Source organism: Culicoides brevitarsis, chromosome 2 (assembly GCF_036172545.1).
Source record: "Culicoides brevitarsis isolate CSIRO-B50_1 chromosome 2, AGI_CSIRO_Cbre_v1, whole genome shotgun sequence".
Taxonomy (NCBI): Eukaryota; Metazoa; Arthropoda; class Insecta; order Diptera; family Ceratopogonidae; genus Culicoides; species Culicoides brevitarsis.
Genome location: NC_087086.1, coordinates 11,569,047 through 11,586,438, shown reverse-complemented (window position 1 = coordinate 11,586,438; position 17,392 = coordinate 11,569,047). Strand labels below are relative to the sequence as shown.

The window sequence follows — 17,392 nt, the reverse complement described above, 5'->3', positions numbered from 1 at the left end:
TTTCAAAAATTTTTGACAGTTATTTTTATGAAATTAAATTGTTAAAATTTTTAACTTGAAATTGATCAATTTTATCATCAAATTCAATGTAAATTATTTTCCGAAAATTTAAAATTTTGTCATTTTGTATGAAATAGTATTTAAAAACTTTTTTTTTTTTATTTTGAAAAAAAATTTTTTTAATAATTTAAAAAAAACAATAAAGTATAAAATTTTTACTATTCTTAGGTTTTCTCAATTTTTAAAGTAAATCTTACATATTTTTTTTAAATTTCATTAAAATGATCATTATGAGAAAAGAAATTAATTTTTTAATGAAAAATTTTTTTAAAAAACATTTAATTATTTGATATTTAAATAAAAATTTAAACTTTTTTTTTTGACTTTGACTAATACAATTAATCTACGAAATACGAAAAAAAAAATCGAAAAATATTTTTCAAAATCAATTTTGAATATTTAAATATTTTTTTTGTTGTAAAAAATTATTATTCTTAATTTCGGTCAATAAAAATTAATTAAAAAAAATAAAATTTAATTAATTTAAAAAAAAAAAAAAATAAAATATTAATTTAAAAAAAATAAATTTTTGTTTAATATTTAAAAAATAAATACGAAAAAAATTAAAATAACAAGAAATGTAAATAAAGGTAAAAAAATTGAAAATACTGAAATTAAGAAAAACAAAAAATTAATTAAAAAAAAATATTCCGATAAAAAAAATTAATAAAATCTGATCCAAGTCGATTTATGTTACTGACCTACCGTAACATAAATAAAAATCTGCATTGATAAGCATCTTCCTTAGATTTGATAAATAAATTTGCAATTGAAATCACAGAACGTGACAACTGCTCTGATAATTTTATACGTGCAGCGATTATGTTGCTGCTTGTCGGTTATCGATAAGAGAATTTTATTGACAATCAGTGCAAGGTTAATTCACAAAAATTCATCAGTTTCTGCATTACCTTCCGACTATCGAGACTAAAATTAATTTTTTAAAATGGTTGTCGCAAAAAGCTCTCCCAGTTTATTCGCCACATTTGAAGTAGTTCTGAACACAATTAATCACATGCTCATCGGATGTGTCACTTTTTACATGACATGGCTCGTTTTCGCGCAACCTTACAGTCTTTTTAGTTTGCATGTGATTTTTTGCACTTTGGGCTATCAACTTTTGATGGCAGAAGCGATTTTAGCTCTTTACAGTGGAAACGCATGGTCGTCATTGTTGCTCAGGAGACAAAAAGGTCATGGGCATTTATGGCTGCAAATCGGGGGAGCGATATTAGCTTTGGCTGGCATGTGGATTGAAGTTTATAACAAAGGAAATCGCATCACGTGGAAAGGAAATCATGCAATTTTTGGTAATGGTTTTTAAATTTTTAATAAAATGTTTTGGATTTTATAGAATTTATGAAAAAATTTTTGGATATTAAGATAATTAATATTTTTTATTAAAATTTTTTTTTAAATATTATTAAATTCAAAATTTTTGAAGGAAAAAATAAAAAATCAATAAAATTATTAATTAAAAAAAATCTAAATATTTATTAATTTTTTTTTATAAATTTCAATTAATTTAATTATTTTTTAAAATTTTATTGACTTTTTTTTTACTGAAGATTTTTTTTGAAAATTTAATTTAATTAATTATTTAAATAATTATTTAAATATTAATTTTATATTTAATTAATTTATTTTAATTTTAATATTTTTGAATTTTTTTAGGTCTTCTATCAGCAATTTTTCTAATAATTAACGTCATTCTCGGCTTCATTACATTCTGGTCCGTCAAATTAAAGCATCTCGTGAAACCAGTTTACGTCAAACTTGTCCACAATATGGTTGGCTTGTGTTGTTTCGTCTTTGGAATGGTCTCTCTCTACTACGGATACGACAAAGGATATGTCAAAAGAAACGTTCCGCCAGAAATTAAAACTTTTTTGGAAGCCGTTTGTCTTGCCACGATGATTTTAGTCTGTTTGGGCTCCATGAAAAACATTTCCTTCAACTTTAAAGACGCTTTTAAGGGACTTTTTAGAAAAAATAATTACACCGATAGTGAAGCTAATTAATTTTTTTCCTCAACATTCGTATATAAATTTATTTAAAACATTAAAAAAAACTCTTTTACGACGTCAACATCTTTGAAATGTGATTTTCCAGTACAGCTTGTGACAAATTGCAATTATTCTGAATTGCTAAACTATATGCATCGTCGCCGTTTTCATTGGTTTCTGTCAAGTCCGGAAGTCTTTCCAGCAATTCTTTGGTTGTGTGTGGATGATTTCCCGCTGCTGCGTACATCAAGGCGTTGTTACCGACGATATCCATGTGATTGACATCAGCTCCCTTTTGTAAGAGAAGGCGAACGATTTCGTTGTGACCGCCAGCTGCTGCTAAAAGTAATGGCGTGACCTTTTCCGGGGCTTCTTTATTTACGTTTGCGCCACAACTGAAAAAAATATTTTTTGATTAAATTTTATTTAAAAATTTAAGCAGCTTTAAATGAAATTCAATAATTTTGATTTCAAAAATCATTAAATTTTGCCTAGATTTTATCATTTTTGAATATTTAAATCAGCTAAGATGAAAATTAAAAAAATAATAAAAAATATTTTAAATTAAAAAAAAATATTTTATCAAGATTTAATACTTTATGGAAATTAATTTTTAAAAGTTTCGTTAATTTTAAATTATTCTTACATTTTTTAAATTTATCAATTTTTGAGATTTTTTATAATTTTTAATATTTTTCATAGAAAATTGTCAATAAAATCAAAATTAATTTTCTTTGAATTATTTTATAAAAAATTTAAAAAAACAAAAATTGTAAATTAAATAAAAAAATATTTTTTAAAAAATAAATAAAAATTTTGATTTTTTTATTCTTATTTTTCACTTAAATTTTATAAATAATTTTATTATTTAATTTATTTTTTTATTAATAATTTTTATTATTAAAAAAATTACATATTAAAAAAGTTATTTATTTTATTTAAAAAAAATTTTTTTTTATAATATTTTATTTAAAAATTATTTTTTTTAATTTTTTAATGAAAATTTTTAAATTTTAAACATAACTTCTGAGATCCATTCGAAGATTATTTTTTTAAAATTTTAATTTTTCATAAAACATTCGATCAAAAACTCACTTGATAAGCACTTGTGCAGCATTATATTGCCCGTAATAGCAAGCCCAATGCAGCGCCGTGAAATTCTTCGAGTCTGTTTGATCCACATGCGTCAATTCGTTCCTGACCTGCTCCTCCGTAATCTCCCCTTGAGCAGTTTTCTCATGGAATGACAAGCAAATGTCCTTATTTAATGCAGCTTGAGTGTTGCCTCGTTGGAGATTCGTGAGAACAGTTGCCGATGGCTTATAAAGTTGGAATGCACTTTTACGCTGACTAATTTTGCTCAAATCCAATGTTCTAAAAATTAATTCTTAACTCAAAAAACTCGATTTTAAAGGAAATCTTACCTTGGCATGTCTTCATCTGACGCTACTGTGGCACCTGGAGAACTCATTTTTGTGGTAAAATGATGAAAAATTGGCTAAATTAAATAATTCAAGTGGATTTCAAGGAATTTTAATGGAAATTTAATGTTTTTGTTTTTAGGACTTATCAATTTCATTCGTCTCGAAATTAGTTCCAATTTACGCCGTCAAAGCGACCTCACTTTCGTGAATTAGCAGTGGCAATTTCAATTTCGTGAAGTAAACAAAACGTTTTTTTAAAGAAATTTCCACAATTTAAGCTAAAAAATGTCGGTACAATGCCAATTATGGATGGGTTCCGTAAGTATTTCGTCAAACCGGCTTAAATAAATTTTTAATTGTTCAAAATTTTTTTAGTTGGAGCCTTATATGACAGAAAATTTCATCTTAAACGCCTTCCGTAAGATGGGAGAGGACCCAATTTCGGTGAAATTGATGCGAAACAAGTACAGTGGCGAGGCAGCTGGTTATTGTTTTGTCAGTTTCAAAGCTGACGAAGCCGCCATGGATGCGATGCACAAATTAAATGGCAAACCGATCCCCGGCACGAACCCCGTCGTGCGTTTTCGTCTCAATAATGCCAGTAACAGCGTTCGAGCAGGCGGCGATCGCGAATTTTCCGTTTGGGTCGGCGATTTGACCTCCGATGTCGACGATTACAATTTATATCGCGTTTTTTCCGCGAAATACACGAGCATCAAGACAGCCAAAGTCATTCTGGACAACAGTGGGTTCAGCAAAGGATATGGTTTCGTCAAATTCGGCATCGAGGACGAGCAACAAGATGCGTTGTACAAAATGAACGGCTATATCGGGCTCGGAAGTAAGCCGCTGCGCATCTGTAATGCCGTGCCAAAGCCCAAAGATGGTGTGACACCAACAACTGCGATCTCGACAACGACGGCAGCAAGTATTTTGGCGAATTATGCGGAATATAATCCAGCGACGGGCTACACGGCATACGATCCGTCATCGCAGTACTGGCAAAACTACAATTGGCAGAATTATTATGATCAGCAGGCGCAACAGCAAACGCCGCAAGTCGATTATTCGGCGTATCAGCAACAAACGCCGGCCTACGATGCGGGAATGACGATGCAGCAGCAGCAGATGAACGACGATTTGGCGCTCGTGGAACACAAAACGACGGTAGATGTGGATAAGTTGAACAATGAGACGAATGAGAGAGATTGTAATTTGTGGGATCAACTTGAACGGAGTAAATGGTTGCCGTTGGAGCAGTTGGAGTTGGCTGCTAGTTCGTAGGAATAAAGAATTTTTTTTAGGAAAGAAAATTGGATTTTTATTTAAAATTTTGAAAAATATTGATTTTGAAAGCAAATTAAAAAATTAAAAAAAAATCGAATTTAATTGCATGAAAAGAGGTTCAGGTATTCTGTTAACTTGATTTTTCTTGCATTTTTTTTTTTATTAAATAAAATTACGAATTTTTTACGTATTTTTTTATTTTTCAATTTTCAAGCTTAAGAACCATCAAAAAGCCATGCATATCAAATTTTCGTAAATTTTTATCAATTTTAAGCTTAAATAATTCTCAAAATAAAAATTAGGCTGTTCCAAATTTTTATTGAACTTTTTGTCCCATGCCTCAATTCAAAAGTTGAAAATCCAATGGAAGATGCGGGAAAATAAAATTTCACGTCAATTTTTCACAATATTTCTATAATAATATATAATTTATAAAGTTCTTGGAAATTGGTCTAAATTTTAGTATTCAGTCTTAAAAAACCAAAAAAATAATTTTTAACATCACAAAGTTACAAAATGTACAACAAAAATTTTTAAAAAATGTACTAAAAATTTATATTTTATTAATGGAAACTTCTTAAAAAATTTTTGGAAAAAAATTTTACAAATTTTCTGATCATATTTAAATTTTTTTTAGCTTTTTTGGTGCATTTCACAAAATTTTTGTGATCTTGTGAACTTAAATTTGAGATTTAAAAACCAAATATCTACTGAAAAACAATATATTTTAAGAATAAAAAATTCTTAAAAAATATTTGGAAATTTTTTTTCGATGTTTTCTGATCATTTTTACAAAAATTTTGAACATTTTTGGTGCATTTCACAAAATTTTTGTGATCTTGTGAACTTAAATTTGTGATCTGTGAACTTGTGATTTTGTGAAGTTTTCACAAGATCACAAATTTTAAATGGCTGTAGTGTAAAAACTAGATGAGGTAGGAGAAAACTGATTATATATTCTGAAAGCTGATGAAAAGGTTTACCAAAAAATATACTCTTTTGAAAAATTCTACTTCCCAGACATATAAGTTCACACTGCTGAACCTTGTGATTTCACGTGATTTCACAAGGTTCAGCGATGTGAAATGTAAAATTTCTATAATGATAATTTCAAATGGAATATATTTTTGGGTGAACCTTTTCATCAGCTTTCAGAATATAATATCAGTTGGTTCCTACCTCGTCTAGTTTTTACGCTACAGCCATTTAAAGTTTGTGATCTTGTGAAAACTTCACAAAATCACAAGTTCACAGATCACAAATTTAAGTTCACAAGATCACAAAAATTTTGTGAAATGCACCAAAAATGTTCAAAAATTTTGTAAAAATGATCAGATAACATCGAAAAAAAATTTCCAAATATTTTTTAAGAATTTTTTATTCTTAAAATATATTGTTTTTCAGTAGATATTTGGTTTTTAAATCACAAATTTAAGTTCACAAGATCACAAAAATTTTGTGAAATGCACCAAAAAAACTAAAAAAATTTAAATATGATTAGAAATTTGTAAAATTTTTTTCCAAAAATTTTTTAAGAAGTTTCCATTAATAAAATATAAATTTTTAGTACAATTTTTAAAAATTTTTGTTGTACATTTTGTAATTTTGTGATGTTAAAAATTATTTTTTTGGTTTTTTAAGACTGAATACTAAAATTTAGACTAATTTCCAAGAACTTTATAAATTATGTATTATTATAGAAATATTGTGAAAAATTGACGTGAAATTTTATTTTCCCGCATCTTCATGGGACAAAATAAAAAAAAAAATTAAAATTTTACCAAAATTACCCGTTTTTTGCATAATTTTTCAAGGAATTTTCAAAAAAAATAAAAAATTTTGAATTTTTATAAGTTTTTGTACTAAAAATGATATTTTTACAAGAATTTTCTTATTTTTTCAAAATTTTTTTATGAAAAATTTTTTTTTGAATTTTTAATTGAATTTTAAATAAGAAATTCTCAATTATTGAGTATTTGTCATTTTGTATAAATTTTTTTTTTTCTTTTTTTTTTTTTTGTTAAAACTGTGTCAAAGTTATTTCATGTCAAAATTGCTCTAAATGGATAAATTTAAAAAAAGGTTCTATTTTATCATATTTAAAATTTTATAACTCAAAATTAAAAAAAAAATGAAACTGAAAAAAAAAATTAATTAAAAAAGATTTAAAATACATGAAAAGAGGGTTACATATTTTGTTAACTAAATTTTTTCACGAAAGCCTAAAATTCAAAAGTTTACCGCTATTTTTTGCATTTTTCATTATTTTTTAGAAAAAAAAATAACTTGCGGGCTTTCATAATAAGAAACTTACCAATATTCAAAAAATCACCTTTTAGATAATTTCTCTTAAAAAAATAAAACTCAAAAATTTTTTCATTCCTTTTTTTATTTTTATTAATTTTCTCATTTTTCATATGTGTTACTTTTGTTTTACTCAACTTTTAGCTTTAATTTGTTTAAATTTATTTAATTATATACGTACAAAAAAAGGACAAACGTGCCTCCAATTTCTTTTCTACCACGAAAAAAAATGATTCACGCAACAAAAATTATAAAAAGATGCTAGAAAGTTACAATGCTTTTTGAGGAATGACTGTCAGTTTGCAGGAAAATTAACAAAACTTGTCTTAAACTTAAATAAATTAAGGTATGTTGTAGGTCAAGGAGGAATTTCTATTTAAAAACTCTTGGAGTTTTGTGTGGTTAAATTAAATCAGAAAAGCAAGAAAAAACATGGAATGACATGAAATTTGGTCATTTTATGAAAAAAATAATAATAATTGTTCTTTTGTTGGTCTTATATGTTTAAATAAGAGGTAAAAAAATCTATTTTGTACAATTTTAAATTTTTTAAATCAAAAAACGAAAAAAAATATATGAAAAAAATCAACAATTAAGACGAAAAAATTTTACACTATTTTTTTTATGATGATGATAGAAATCCTTGTTGTTGTCGAAGAAAAAAAATGCAGTGAGTCAGCCAAGCAAGTCCTAATTAGTTTCATTTTAATTTGGCATAGTAGTCAACTTGTTTGTGAAACCGGTCACAGTAAACATGAACGGATTGTTGAGTGGAGTTCAACATTTTTCCTAAGTTTTCGGGCGATAGAGATCCACTGAAAGGACATTTTTTTATGAGATTTGTGAATTTTTAATTGAAAAAAGGAAACTTACACAAAGACTTTGGTCTTGAAGAACTCGACGACAAAGTTGTAAGTATTTAATGTCACAGTCTTGAGGTTACTCCATGCTGAGCAGCAGAAGTTTGAGGTCTTTTCTGGCAAGCCAGGGGCATATTGTTCAATCTGAAATTGATGAAAAAATAAATTTATTTAAAAATATTGATTATTTGTGTTGATTTAAAAATTTTTAAATAAGCTTAAAAAAATTTAAAATAAAATAATAAAATCAGAATATAATATAATGAAAAAATCGAAGAAAATTTTTTATTTCTTCTAAAGAAAAATTGAGCAAAAATGATAAAAAAAATACAAAATAAAAAAAATATTAAAATTTAAAAAAAAAAATTTAAATTTAAATTAATTAATTTTTAATTTAAATTTATTTAATTTTTTTTTTTTGTAAAAAAATATTTTTTTTTTAGTTTTAAATAAATCAAGAATTTTGAGAAAAATCATTTTTAATAACAAATAATTAACTTTAATAATTAATTATTTAAAAAAAATAAATAGTTAGGTAATAAAATATTATTTCATCAAAAATTGTTAAAATTTGCTTAAAAAAATATTTTTAAAAATTTTTAAATACAGAGGAAGAAGAATTTTTTTCACAAAAAAATGAAAATATTAAAAAAAATAAGTCAAAATGAAATTTAGAAGTTCAAATTAAAATTTAAAAAAAAAAACTTAAAAATACAATTTTTGAAGGAATTTTTTTTAAATTAATAAAAAATATTGTTTGATTAAAAAATATTGAAAAAAAATATTTTTTTGCAATTTTCCTTATTTTTAGAATTTCCATATTATTTAAATTACTTACAAATTTCACGACGACTGGAGTTTTAGCGTGCACATAAGTCACAGTGGCAGCCCATGCGTTCTTCGCACCGTTCAAGGCGATTTTACCCAAATCCTTTCCGATTTCAACGTATGGTGACAAGAACTAAAACAAAAAATTAAATTTTATCAAAAAATTCGAATTTTTCAAATAAAAATTCTTACCTTGCAAGTTGAGTTGTAATAAACGGGAACATTCTTCTCGGACCATTTGTAGCCACGAGCGCCGTATTTCATCGTGCAAGTAAATCCCTTTTCGACGTATGGCAAGGCACCGGTGTCCTTTAACACCTTACCAACCGTGGACTTTTCGAAGACACCTTTGCCCGTTGTGTTTGTGTCGTAGACCAAAAGTCCGACAATGGCACCAAACAAGACAAAACTACCGAACAACAAGGGCAGGCATGACGAAGATTTTGACGATGATTTCTTGTTCTTTCCCTGCTTTTTAGTATCCTAAAAAAATAATAAAAATTAAAATTTTTGAAAAAAATTAATTAAAAATTTAAATTAATTTTTTTCTCACCTTTTTCTGTTGTTGTTGCTGTTGCGCTTGTTGCTTATTCTGCTTTTTCGTCTGTTTATTCGACATTTTTTAGAGATTTTTTTTTGTTGATAACTGTAAATATTTTACGTTTCTCTCCTGAGATTGATTATGTCACCTTCGACTGAGCTGCAAGAAGAAACAAAAACAACTGTTAGTTGTCGTTGATGATGTACGTGTCGTTAAACACAAAGTTATTGCAACAACTGACTATTAGCATTCAATTGCGACGCATTTTTAATTATGATAATTTGCACTCAAATGATCATCGCTCACACAGACAGACAGAAGGCAGTGGGAGATTAGACAATTTTTTTATCCAGACTTTTTGTTTTAAATGGGATTTAAATATCTCGTCTCTGCAGTTGTGTGTCGTGTAAATAAAATAGTACAAAAGTTTCGTTTGTATTTATTTTTGTCTATGAGAGATTAGACAATACGACACCGATACCGGTGATTTTTTTTTTACCTGAAATGGTGTTGTACTGACGATCACACAAATACTACTGTGATTGACGAGTGTTTCTGTATTTTATTGTTAGCTGATGATGATCGTTTTGCAGAGATGTGAGTTTGAGTGGAGTTACGTTCAGGTTCAATGAAATTTTAAATTTTTAATAATTTTTAATTGATTTTTTAGAAGACTGTATAAAAATTAAATTTAACTTTTTATTATTTATAAAAAAAATACTGAACGAATTAAGAATGCATTTTTCGAAATCTTTTTTTATTTTTAATTTTTAGAAATTTTCAATATTAATTTTTAAATGACAATAAATAAATTAATTGGTTTTTTGCAGAAAAATATCAAAAATAAAATTAATTAATTTTTTTAAAAAATGTTTTAGGTGTATTTTCATAATTTTTCAATATGTTTTTAGAAAGTTTTTTTTAAAAATCTTTTTAATTTTTGTTTAAAAAATCGATTTTAAATTTGATTTCCAATTGAACTTTAAATTATTTTAAAGAAGAAAATTTGATTTTTTTTTTTGGTAAAAATTTAAAAATTTTGAATAAAAATCTACAAAAGTTAATTATCTATAGATTACACTCGAATTTTTATTTTTTTTTTAATTAATATTTTTTATGAATTTTCATTAATGAGATTATTCAAAAAAAAAATGAAATTTTAAAATTCAAAATAAATTCTTAAAATTAACTTCAAATAATAATCAATAATAATGAGTTTTAGACATGAGCTTTATCAAATTTTTTACCATTTTGAGAATTCATGATTTTTTTTTTGTAATCTTGGCAACTTAATTTAATTATTAAAAAAAATAAAATCAAAATTAAAATTATTTTTTTAAATTAAAATAAAAAATGGTTTATAAATATTTTTAAAAATTCTTGAATTTTTCATTAATTTTTTTCTAATTTTATGAGAATTGAAATTTTATTTTGAATAATTTTTTTTAATATTTATTGACTATCTTTGAGTATTTTTCTTCAATAAAATCACTCAGTCATGAAAAAAAAATTAATAAACATAATAAAAAAAAATTAAAAAATTGACAAACTGAAAATATTAAAACTTTTTGTAAACTTTTGAAAAATTTCTTTGAAATTTTGTATTAATTTCAACTTCAGAGGGCACTCTTAAACATGAAAATTTCAAATCATGTCACTGTTTTTGTAATTACAACTACTTGCAATCACAGATTCCTCAAATTCCTTTAAACTCGTGTCTAATTTTCTTCATTTCCGACTCATTCTCAATCAACTTCTCGCACAAAAATCACAGACCGAAGGAAGAGAAACCAGTTTCTCATCAAAATCAACTCCCTTTCTCTCTTCGTACCCGGCGTTTCTGTCATCTCTTCTTTTCTTTGCCATCGTCGTCGTCTTCTTCTTTGTACAACAAAAACGTTGCATACGTGTCTTGTGTCTTTATCGTTCGTCGTCGTTACTTCGACCAAATCTCAACCATCATCTCTCACATCATCACCTTGAACTTGCCAACATCCATGATTTTGATAGAAAAATTGCAATTCAAAAAAAAAATGTTTTTTCTTATCGCCAGGTCCTCCGAATCTTGTAGGTGATGGTCGATTAACACGAAAAAAAAACAAAATAAATTTTATCACTGCCAGCAATGCTGGAGCGACACGTAAACTCAATGAATGATCGACCACTGGGCATCATCATGGAATTTTTTTTTTGTTGGATTTCGAAACTTTTTTTTGCCGATTACGTGATTTTGGCCTTTCTTAGTGGTGTGGGTTACAAAAGTCAGTCACACAAAGTTTAAAGTAATTAAAACATGAATTAATTTTACGTTTACACTTTTGATACTCCTTCCAAGTGTGTGTGTGAAATGTGTGTCGTATGTGATGGGTATATGGGAGAAAGACACGCACACACACACGGCTCATTAAATTAAGTCGAGTTTTCACTTTTTTTTCGCAAATTTTTTGCAAATCTAACGATTTTTGGCGAAATTCGTGTCAGGCGAACGATGTTTTTCACAGAATTTGAGTCAAAAGTCTGCCACAAATGCTTTTTCTCATGCTTTCTCACACTTTTTTCCTCGGACGTGCCATTTGAACTTTGTAAATCGGTCAATTTACGGAGCTTTTTGCGGGATTTTTCGCTTCCCGGACGACTTTTACTTGCCTTTTTCTATCACTTTACACTTTGGTTTGATTTTAAATTGTTTTTAATATAAAAACAAGATATAAATCACGGTAATTACGTGTGAAAATGCGGATGGAAGGAGAAAACCCGACAATTGCAAGAGAAAAACTGAGCGATAAGGGGACGCGGTGTCGTTATTCGTTGAAAGTCGAGAGGGGTGCGTTCGATGAGGCGACAACCGTTGAGTGTGTTCGGTGAGTCAAAGGAGTTGTAATTAAGCTGACGTGATGTTTTTAGTACCAACCGGGGACTTTATTTGGCAACTAAATTTTAGATTTTTTAAAAATTTCGAAAAATGTTTCATGTGCAAATTACTCAAAAATTGTGGTAAAGAGTTCAAAAAAAGTGTAGTAAAATTTATGGATTTTTTTTTGCAAATACACGAAATATCAAACAAGGATCATTTTATTTAAATAGATTCTTAGACTTTTATAGAAAAATTCTTTAAATTTTGGTATTATTATTAGGTATAATGAATATAGCAGTATTAAAAGAATGTAAACAGAATATTTTTTTATGTTTTAAACAAAAAATTTTGTTCAATATTGAAGAAATATATATTTCCATATATAAGTTATTTTCCAAAAAAATTACACTTTTTGTGAAAATTAATAATTTTTGAGAAAAATGTATCATTAATTGGAAAAAAATTTGCAAATTATGGAAAAAATATTAATAATTAATGTAGTCAATTTGCATGAATTTTCAATCAACTTCACACATAATTTCAAAAAATTTCCACTAAAATTATAAGAAATGTTTTGAAATTGACAAATTTCTAAGTAAATGTGTAAATAAGCATTAAAAAATTACAACTTTACAAAAAAATCATTTCTTCATTATTTTGCAATTGAATTTTTAAAATATATTGCAATAAATAATTTTTCATTTGAAAATATTATGGAAAATAAATTATTTTTCTAAAGAAATTACGGTAAATAAATAATTGTTTATAAGAAAATAAATTATTGTTGAATATATCTTTACCCCATAAATAAAAAATAATATTTTTCCAAGGTTTGATTTCTATATACAATTTTATTTTTCATACAGTTTTCTACACTTTTTGTGAACTTTTTAAAATACCGTCATGTATTGGAACATAATTTTTGGAAAAAAATCCATTGCAAAATCAAAAAATCAATGAAAAATTCATTTTTTCAAAAACTTTGTTAAAAATATTGAAAAATATCGAAATTTCGTTAAAAATTTTAAAGTTTTACGTGAAGATATCAATATAACGAATTAAATTAATATTTTTTTAGATGATGCCTTAGTTAGCAAAACGATATTATGCGAAACATTTCTTGAAAACAATAAATGCAAAACCATTCAGTAAAAAAAGTGTATGCAACACTGAATATCTTTTCTGAAATAGGACCAACCATGCCAACAATGTATGAATCAAGTGACTTCTAAATGCTAAGAAGTTTTCAATAGAACAACCGCAAGCATTTTGTGATTTTAAGTTTAACCCATCAACTCATTAAGTGCCGCACAAGGAATAAATATACGACATCAACGGTAATAATTATAACTTAAGCTCGATCTCGTCGAATGCAAAAGACGAAAAACTAATCGTGCATATTATATCAAAAAACTTCCTTCTTTAGTTAATTATTTAAAGAAAACACAAAGAAAAGTATCATAAAAAGATGCCTCTTGTCTTACCTCTTGCCAAAGTACTCCAAAAGTTCTATTCAAATTGCATTACATTTACTTCAACTCACAGAACCAGTGAGATCACGTCGAGCCTCCCTCATTTAGAGCTAATATTTTGTGTTAGCTTAAATGAAAACATTAAGAAATCTAAGGTCATTTAGATATTATTTTTAAAAATTTCATAACTTTTAATTAATTAACTATTTAAGCCTAAAATGAAATTTTTATCATCGAAATAAATGATTTTAAGAACTTGGAATTAATAAAAATAAGAATTGTCTTCAAAAATCGAAAACTCGGGTCAGCTTATCAAAAACAGTCACGATCCTCCTGTCAAACGAAATTTGTTTGTCATCGTGCCGCTTCTTGTAATCCTAAAAATTCAACAAAATCCTGTGATTTTACTGCAAATCCTACAAGAAAAATGGAAACAATCTTAGGAATCAAAGGCAAGGACTTTGTCATGGTAGCTGCCGATTGCTCTCACGGACACTCCATCATGGTCTTGAAAGATGGTACTTTCTTCTGATGATGACTTGACTGAATTTCTTCTAAAATTTCAATTTTTCCCTTTTTTCAGACGAATCAAAAATCCACCAAATTTCCGACAAACTTGTGATGGCAACAATTGGCGAGTCGGGTGACACCGTTCAATTCACGGAATACATTTCGAAGAACATCCTGCTGTATCGCATGCGAAATGGCTACGAGCTGACCCCGAAAGCCGCTGCTCATTTTACGCGTAAAAATTTGGCTGAATACCTTCGTACTCGTACTCCGTATCACGTCAATCTCTTCGTCGCTGGTTTTGACGAAAAGGAAGGCTCAGAGCTGCATTACATCGATTACTTGGCAAATGCTAAATCGGTGCGATATGCCGGTCAGGGGTACGGAGGCATGTTCACGAACAGTATCTTCGATCGGTATTACCACGATAATGTCACGCAAGAAGAGGCTTACGACATCTTCAAAAAATGCGTCAAGGAGATCCAGAAAAGGCTCATTATTAATTTGCCGAATTTCAAGGTGACAGTTGTCGATAAAAATGGAGTGAAGGACTTGCCAATGATCACGGCTCGCGATTTGGATAGCTACGATGCTTCGTCATAAGTTTTTTTTTGTATAATTTTGGTCTGTCTCACAGAGATGGAAGTTAATATTTGATTAATAAACTTTTCTTAAAATTACGTTTTTCTTATGTGAAATTTTTGATTTTGAGCTGTTTTGAATTTTATAGATATTTTTGATACAAAATTTTAATGGGTTTTCACAAAATGTTTTAAATATCTTTATTTTAAGAGCCTATCGTTAATTTCGAAAACGTCGAAAGTTCAGAAATTTCAGAATAAATTAAAAAAATATTTCAAGGGTTGAAAATAAATTTTAAAAAACAAAAAAAAATATTTTCAGGGTTGGAAATTAATTTAAAAAATTAAAAAAAATATTTCTCAAATATTTTCAAGGGTTGGAAAAATTAATTTAAAAATTAAAAATATTATTTCAAGGGTTGGAAATTAATTTAAAAAACAAAAAAAAAATATTTCAAGGGTTGGAAATTAATTTTAAAAATTAAAAATAGTATTTCAAGGATTGAAATTTAATTTTAAAAATTAAAAAAATTATTTCAAGGGTTAAAAATTAATTTAAAAAACAAAAAAAAAATTTCAAGGGTTGGAAGTTAATTTTAAAAAATAAAAAAAAATATTTCAAGGGTTGGAAATTAATTTTAAAAATAAAAAAAAAATATTTCAAGGGTTGGAAATTAATTTTAAAATTTGAAAAAATATTTCAAGGGTTGGAAATTAATTTTAAAAATTAAAAAAAATATTTCAAGGGTTCAGTTCAGTTTTTAAAAATCTTTTATTTAAGTCTGTTTTTGTGCCTTTTTATTTCGACTCAAGTCTCAGAGGATTTCAATATTTTTTGATTGAAAAAATTCTTTTAAATAATACTAAAACTAAAAAAAAATCCATATTTTTCTCCTTTTTTTTTGTAAATAAACTCTATTGACTTTTAACAAACATAAAATTGTGAGCGAGCTGTTAACTTTCCTTTATTTTGCCTTTTTCGACTCTTTCTTATTTTTCTTGTTCTCCGCCTTTTCAGACTTTTCATTTGTCACTGCTTCTTGTTGCTTTTCCGCTGATTTGTCTTTTTTGTTCGATTTTTGTTTCTTCTCCTTCTCTTCCGGATGGTCTTCGTACGCGATCAAAGTTTTGATGTCACCTTTGCACAACGCCAACAAAAATGGGGCACTCATGCAGGCAGGAACCAAATACAACAACGCCGGTTGTGCGTGTTTGAAGACGTGCATGATGAAAATTGTCGTCAAAAGTCCCAAAAAGTACGCGAGGAACGTGGCATTGAAGTAAGCATGCGATTTCCGCTTCAAACTGACATCAAATCGCAGCAAGAGGGCAATAAAAATTCCCGGGATCACGATATCGCCGAGTCCGAGCATGGCAAAATTGGAAGCATTGACGCCATGTTCGAGAATATCTTGCGGGAAGAGCAGTTTAATGGGCGCATCGAAGCTTTTGGCGACCGTAACCATGACATTTGTGCCAAAAACCCAGAAAATGTCGTAAATAAAGAGCCCGGACAACAAAATGCATCCCGTAACGATGTTATTCAAGTGCAAAAGTTCAACGCCATTCACCGCAAATGCAATTCCGAGCAAATTATTGGCAATCCAGTGCTTTTTCATCAAATACCAGACCCCAATAACGGTCGACATGATGAAACAAGCAACGTCATGCGTCGTAAACTTGAAATCGATAAGGGCTTCTTTGTTTTTTCCCTCGCCACGGACGAACAGCAAGTGATACGGCACCAAAGGGAAGCTCTTTGGCATAAGGGGACTGCAAAAGGGAGTCAATAAATGCGTCAGTGCCATCACGCCAAGCAAGAAAAAGTATCCAGTCAGCAGCAAATTGATGTGATCCTTCGAAAAAATCTTGAAAACCAAGTAAATACCGAAGAGCGAGCACGAAGCAATCAAGGGAAACATCATTGCGTCCTTCGATGTCATCGTTTCGGGCTTTTCGTTGGACTCTTTTTGCTTCGTTTGGTACTTCACAGACCGATAGGAACCGAAAAATATGGGAAGAAGCGCCATCGTCACCAAACTGATGTAAGCAACTGCCATTCCTGAAGAAGAAAAAAATTTTTTAGAGCAATTTTGATGAAAAAATTGACGGAAAATACCTTCGGGCGTCGATGGAACCTTCTTTCCGGAGATTTCCTCGCCATCGGTGTTCGTCAAGTTCTCGGCAACTTGATTCACGACGTTCTTCACTGTCTCAATGACTTCTTCTGCTACGTCAGCCATCGCGCTCGGGTCGATTTACGCCTGATTTCTAAATAAAACTACCTAACTAAGTGGATTTTCTGCAGTTAGAAGGTCTCAACTACAGCTGCAACGGAAAAAACAGCGTAATTCCGAGAGAAATTTGGAAGAAAATCTGTTTTGGAGGCACAGTGTATGTGTCTCTTTTCACGATTGTGTGTACGTGTCCTCAATTGTGACAGTCAGGTATGTAACTTCACGTCTCAGGTGCACACGGGACAAAAACAAAAAAGGGCCCTTGTTGAAATTTTATCAAAAATCTGTAAAAAAAATATTTTAAAAAATTTTAATTGAAATTTTCAATAATTTTTAATTTTTTAATATTAAAAAATTAATTAAAAAACCTTTTTTGTAGAATAAAAACTCCGCCTCTGTGTGACACAAGGCAAATTTCGAGCGTAACT

At 28.1% G+C, this 17,392-nt stretch overlaps 6 protein-coding genes across 6 annotated transcripts; 3 read left to right on the top strand and 3 right to left on the bottom strand.

Annotated features, from left to right (window-relative positions):
* Window positions 1–1,006: 1,006 nt before the first annotated feature.
* Window positions 1,007–2,110, top strand: LOC134828508 (uncharacterized). The gene is made up of 2 exons (XM_063841487.1): window positions 1,007–1,370; window positions 1,735–2,110. Exons 1-2 carry the CDS (start codon window positions 1,007–1,009, stop codon window positions 2,079–2,081), a joined length of 711 nt encoding a protein of 236 aa, XP_063697557.1. The 3' UTR covers window positions 2,082–2,110.
* Window positions 1,995–3,637, bottom strand: LOC134830717 (DNA-binding protein RFXANK). The gene is made up of 3 exons (XM_063844280.1): window positions 3,491–3,637; window positions 3,162–3,440; window positions 1,995–2,461 (listed from the first exon to the last, which is right to left on the bottom strand). The coding sequence occupies exons 1-3, from the start codon at window positions 3,535–3,537 to the stop codon at window positions 2,137–2,139; spliced, it is 651 nt and encodes a 216-aa protein (XP_063700350.1). The 5' UTR covers window positions 3,538–3,637; the 3' UTR covers window positions 1,995–2,136.
* Window positions 3,638–3,711: 74 nt separating this feature from the next.
* Window positions 3,712–4,889, top strand: LOC134831074 (tRNA selenocysteine 1-associated protein 1). Its single transcript, XM_063844717.1, has 2 exons — window positions 3,712–3,808; window positions 3,866–4,889. Exons 1-2 carry the CDS (start codon window positions 3,776–3,778, stop codon window positions 4,772–4,774), a joined length of 942 nt encoding a protein of 313 aa, XP_063700787.1. The 5' UTR covers window positions 3,712–3,775; the 3' UTR covers window positions 4,775–4,889.
* Window positions 4,890–7,238: 2,349 nt separating this feature from the next.
* Window positions 7,239–12,120, bottom strand: LOC134830368 (transmembrane protein 214-B). The gene is made up of 6 exons (XM_063843822.1): window positions 11,957–12,120; window positions 9,323–9,469; window positions 8,962–9,252; window positions 8,780–8,902; window positions 7,955–8,085; window positions 7,239–7,896 (listed from the first exon to the last, which is right to left on the bottom strand). The coding sequence occupies exons 2-6, from the start codon at window positions 9,386–9,388 to the stop codon at window positions 7,782–7,784; spliced, it is 726 nt and encodes a 241-aa protein (XP_063699892.1). The 5' UTR covers window positions 9,389–9,469; window positions 11,957–12,120; the 3' UTR covers window positions 7,239–7,781.
* Window positions 12,121–13,967: 1,847 nt separating this feature from the next.
* Window positions 13,968–14,826, top strand: LOC134829803 (proteasome subunit beta type-2). The gene is made up of 2 exons (XM_063843066.1): window positions 13,968–14,154; window positions 14,220–14,826. Exons 1-2 carry the CDS (start codon window positions 14,064–14,066, stop codon window positions 14,747–14,749), a joined length of 621 nt encoding a protein of 206 aa, XP_063699136.1. The 5' UTR covers window positions 13,968–14,063; the 3' UTR covers window positions 14,750–14,826.
* Window positions 14,827–15,485: 659 nt separating this feature from the next.
* LOC134831802 (minor histocompatibility antigen H13) lies at window positions 15,486–17,160 on the bottom strand. The gene is made up of 2 exons (XM_063845621.1): window positions 16,847–17,160; window positions 15,486–16,789 (listed from the first exon to the last, which is right to left on the bottom strand). Exons 1-2 carry the CDS (start codon window positions 16,968–16,970, stop codon window positions 15,693–15,695), a joined length of 1,221 nt encoding a protein of 406 aa, XP_063701691.1. The 5' UTR covers window positions 16,971–17,160; the 3' UTR covers window positions 15,486–15,692.
* Window positions 17,161–17,392: the final 232 nt, after the last annotated feature.

What these genes read in the sequence shown, in the direction of transcription:
- LOC134830368 (XM_063843822.1), bottom strand. Translation starts at nt 9,388, where the DNA reads ATGTCGAATAAACAGACGAAAAAGCAGAATAAGCAACAAGCGCAACAG. An exon ending in AGCAACAACAACAGAAAAAG is followed by an intron (nt 9,253 to 9,322) that starts GTGAGAAAAAAA and finishes TTATTTTTTTAG; the next exon opens with GATACTAAAAAGCAGGGAAA. An exon ending in CTCCAGTCGTCGTGAAATTT is followed by an intron (nt 8,086 to 8,779) that starts GTAAGTAATTTA and finishes CATCAATTTCAG; the next exon opens with ATTGAACAATATGCCCCTGG.
- LOC134831802 (XM_063845621.1), bottom strand. Translation starts at nt 16,970, where the DNA reads ATGGCTGACGTAGCAGAAGAAGTCATTGAGACAGTGAAGAACGTCGTG. An exon ending in GGTTCCATCGACGCCCGAAG is followed by an intron (nt 16,790 to 16,846) that starts GTATTTTCCGTC and finishes TTTCTTCTTCAG; the next exon opens with GAATGGCAGTTGCTTACATC.
- LOC134828508 (XM_063841487.1), top strand. Translation starts at nt 1,007, where the DNA reads ATGGTTGTCGCAAAAAGCTCTCCCAGTTTATTCGCCACATTTGAAGTA. An exon ending in AGGAAATCATGCAATTTTTG is followed by an intron (nt 1,371 to 1,734) that starts GTAATGGTTTTT and finishes GAATTTTTTTAG; the next exon opens with GTCTTCTATCAGCAATTTTT.
- LOC134830717 (XM_063844280.1), bottom strand. Translation starts at nt 3,537, where the DNA reads ATGAGTTCTCCAGGTGCCACAGTAGCGTCAGATGAAGACATGCCAAG. An exon ending in TCAGATGAAGACATGCCAAG is followed by an intron (nt 3,441 to 3,490) that starts GTAAGATTTCCT and finishes ATTAATTTTTAG; the next exon opens with AACATTGGATTTGAGCAAAA. An exon ending in GCTGCACAAGTGCTTATCAA is followed by an intron (nt 2,462 to 3,161) that starts GTGAGTTTTTGA and finishes TATTTTTTTCAG; the next exon opens with TTGTGGCGCAAACGTAAATA.
- LOC134831074 (XM_063844717.1), top strand. Translation starts at nt 3,776, where the DNA reads ATGTCGGTACAATGCCAATTATGGATGGGTTCC. An exon ending in GCCAATTATGGATGGGTTCC is followed by an intron (nt 3,809 to 3,865) that starts GTAAGTATTTCG and finishes AAATTTTTTTAG; the next exon opens with TTGGAGCCTTATATGACAGA.
- LOC134829803 (XM_063843066.1), top strand. Translation starts at nt 14,064, where the DNA reads ATGGAAACAATCTTAGGAATCAAAGGCAAGGACTTTGTCATGGTAGCT. An exon ending in CATCATGGTCTTGAAAGATG is followed by an intron (nt 14,155 to 14,219) that starts GTACTTTCTTCT and finishes CCCTTTTTTCAG; the next exon opens with ACGAATCAAAAATCCACCAA.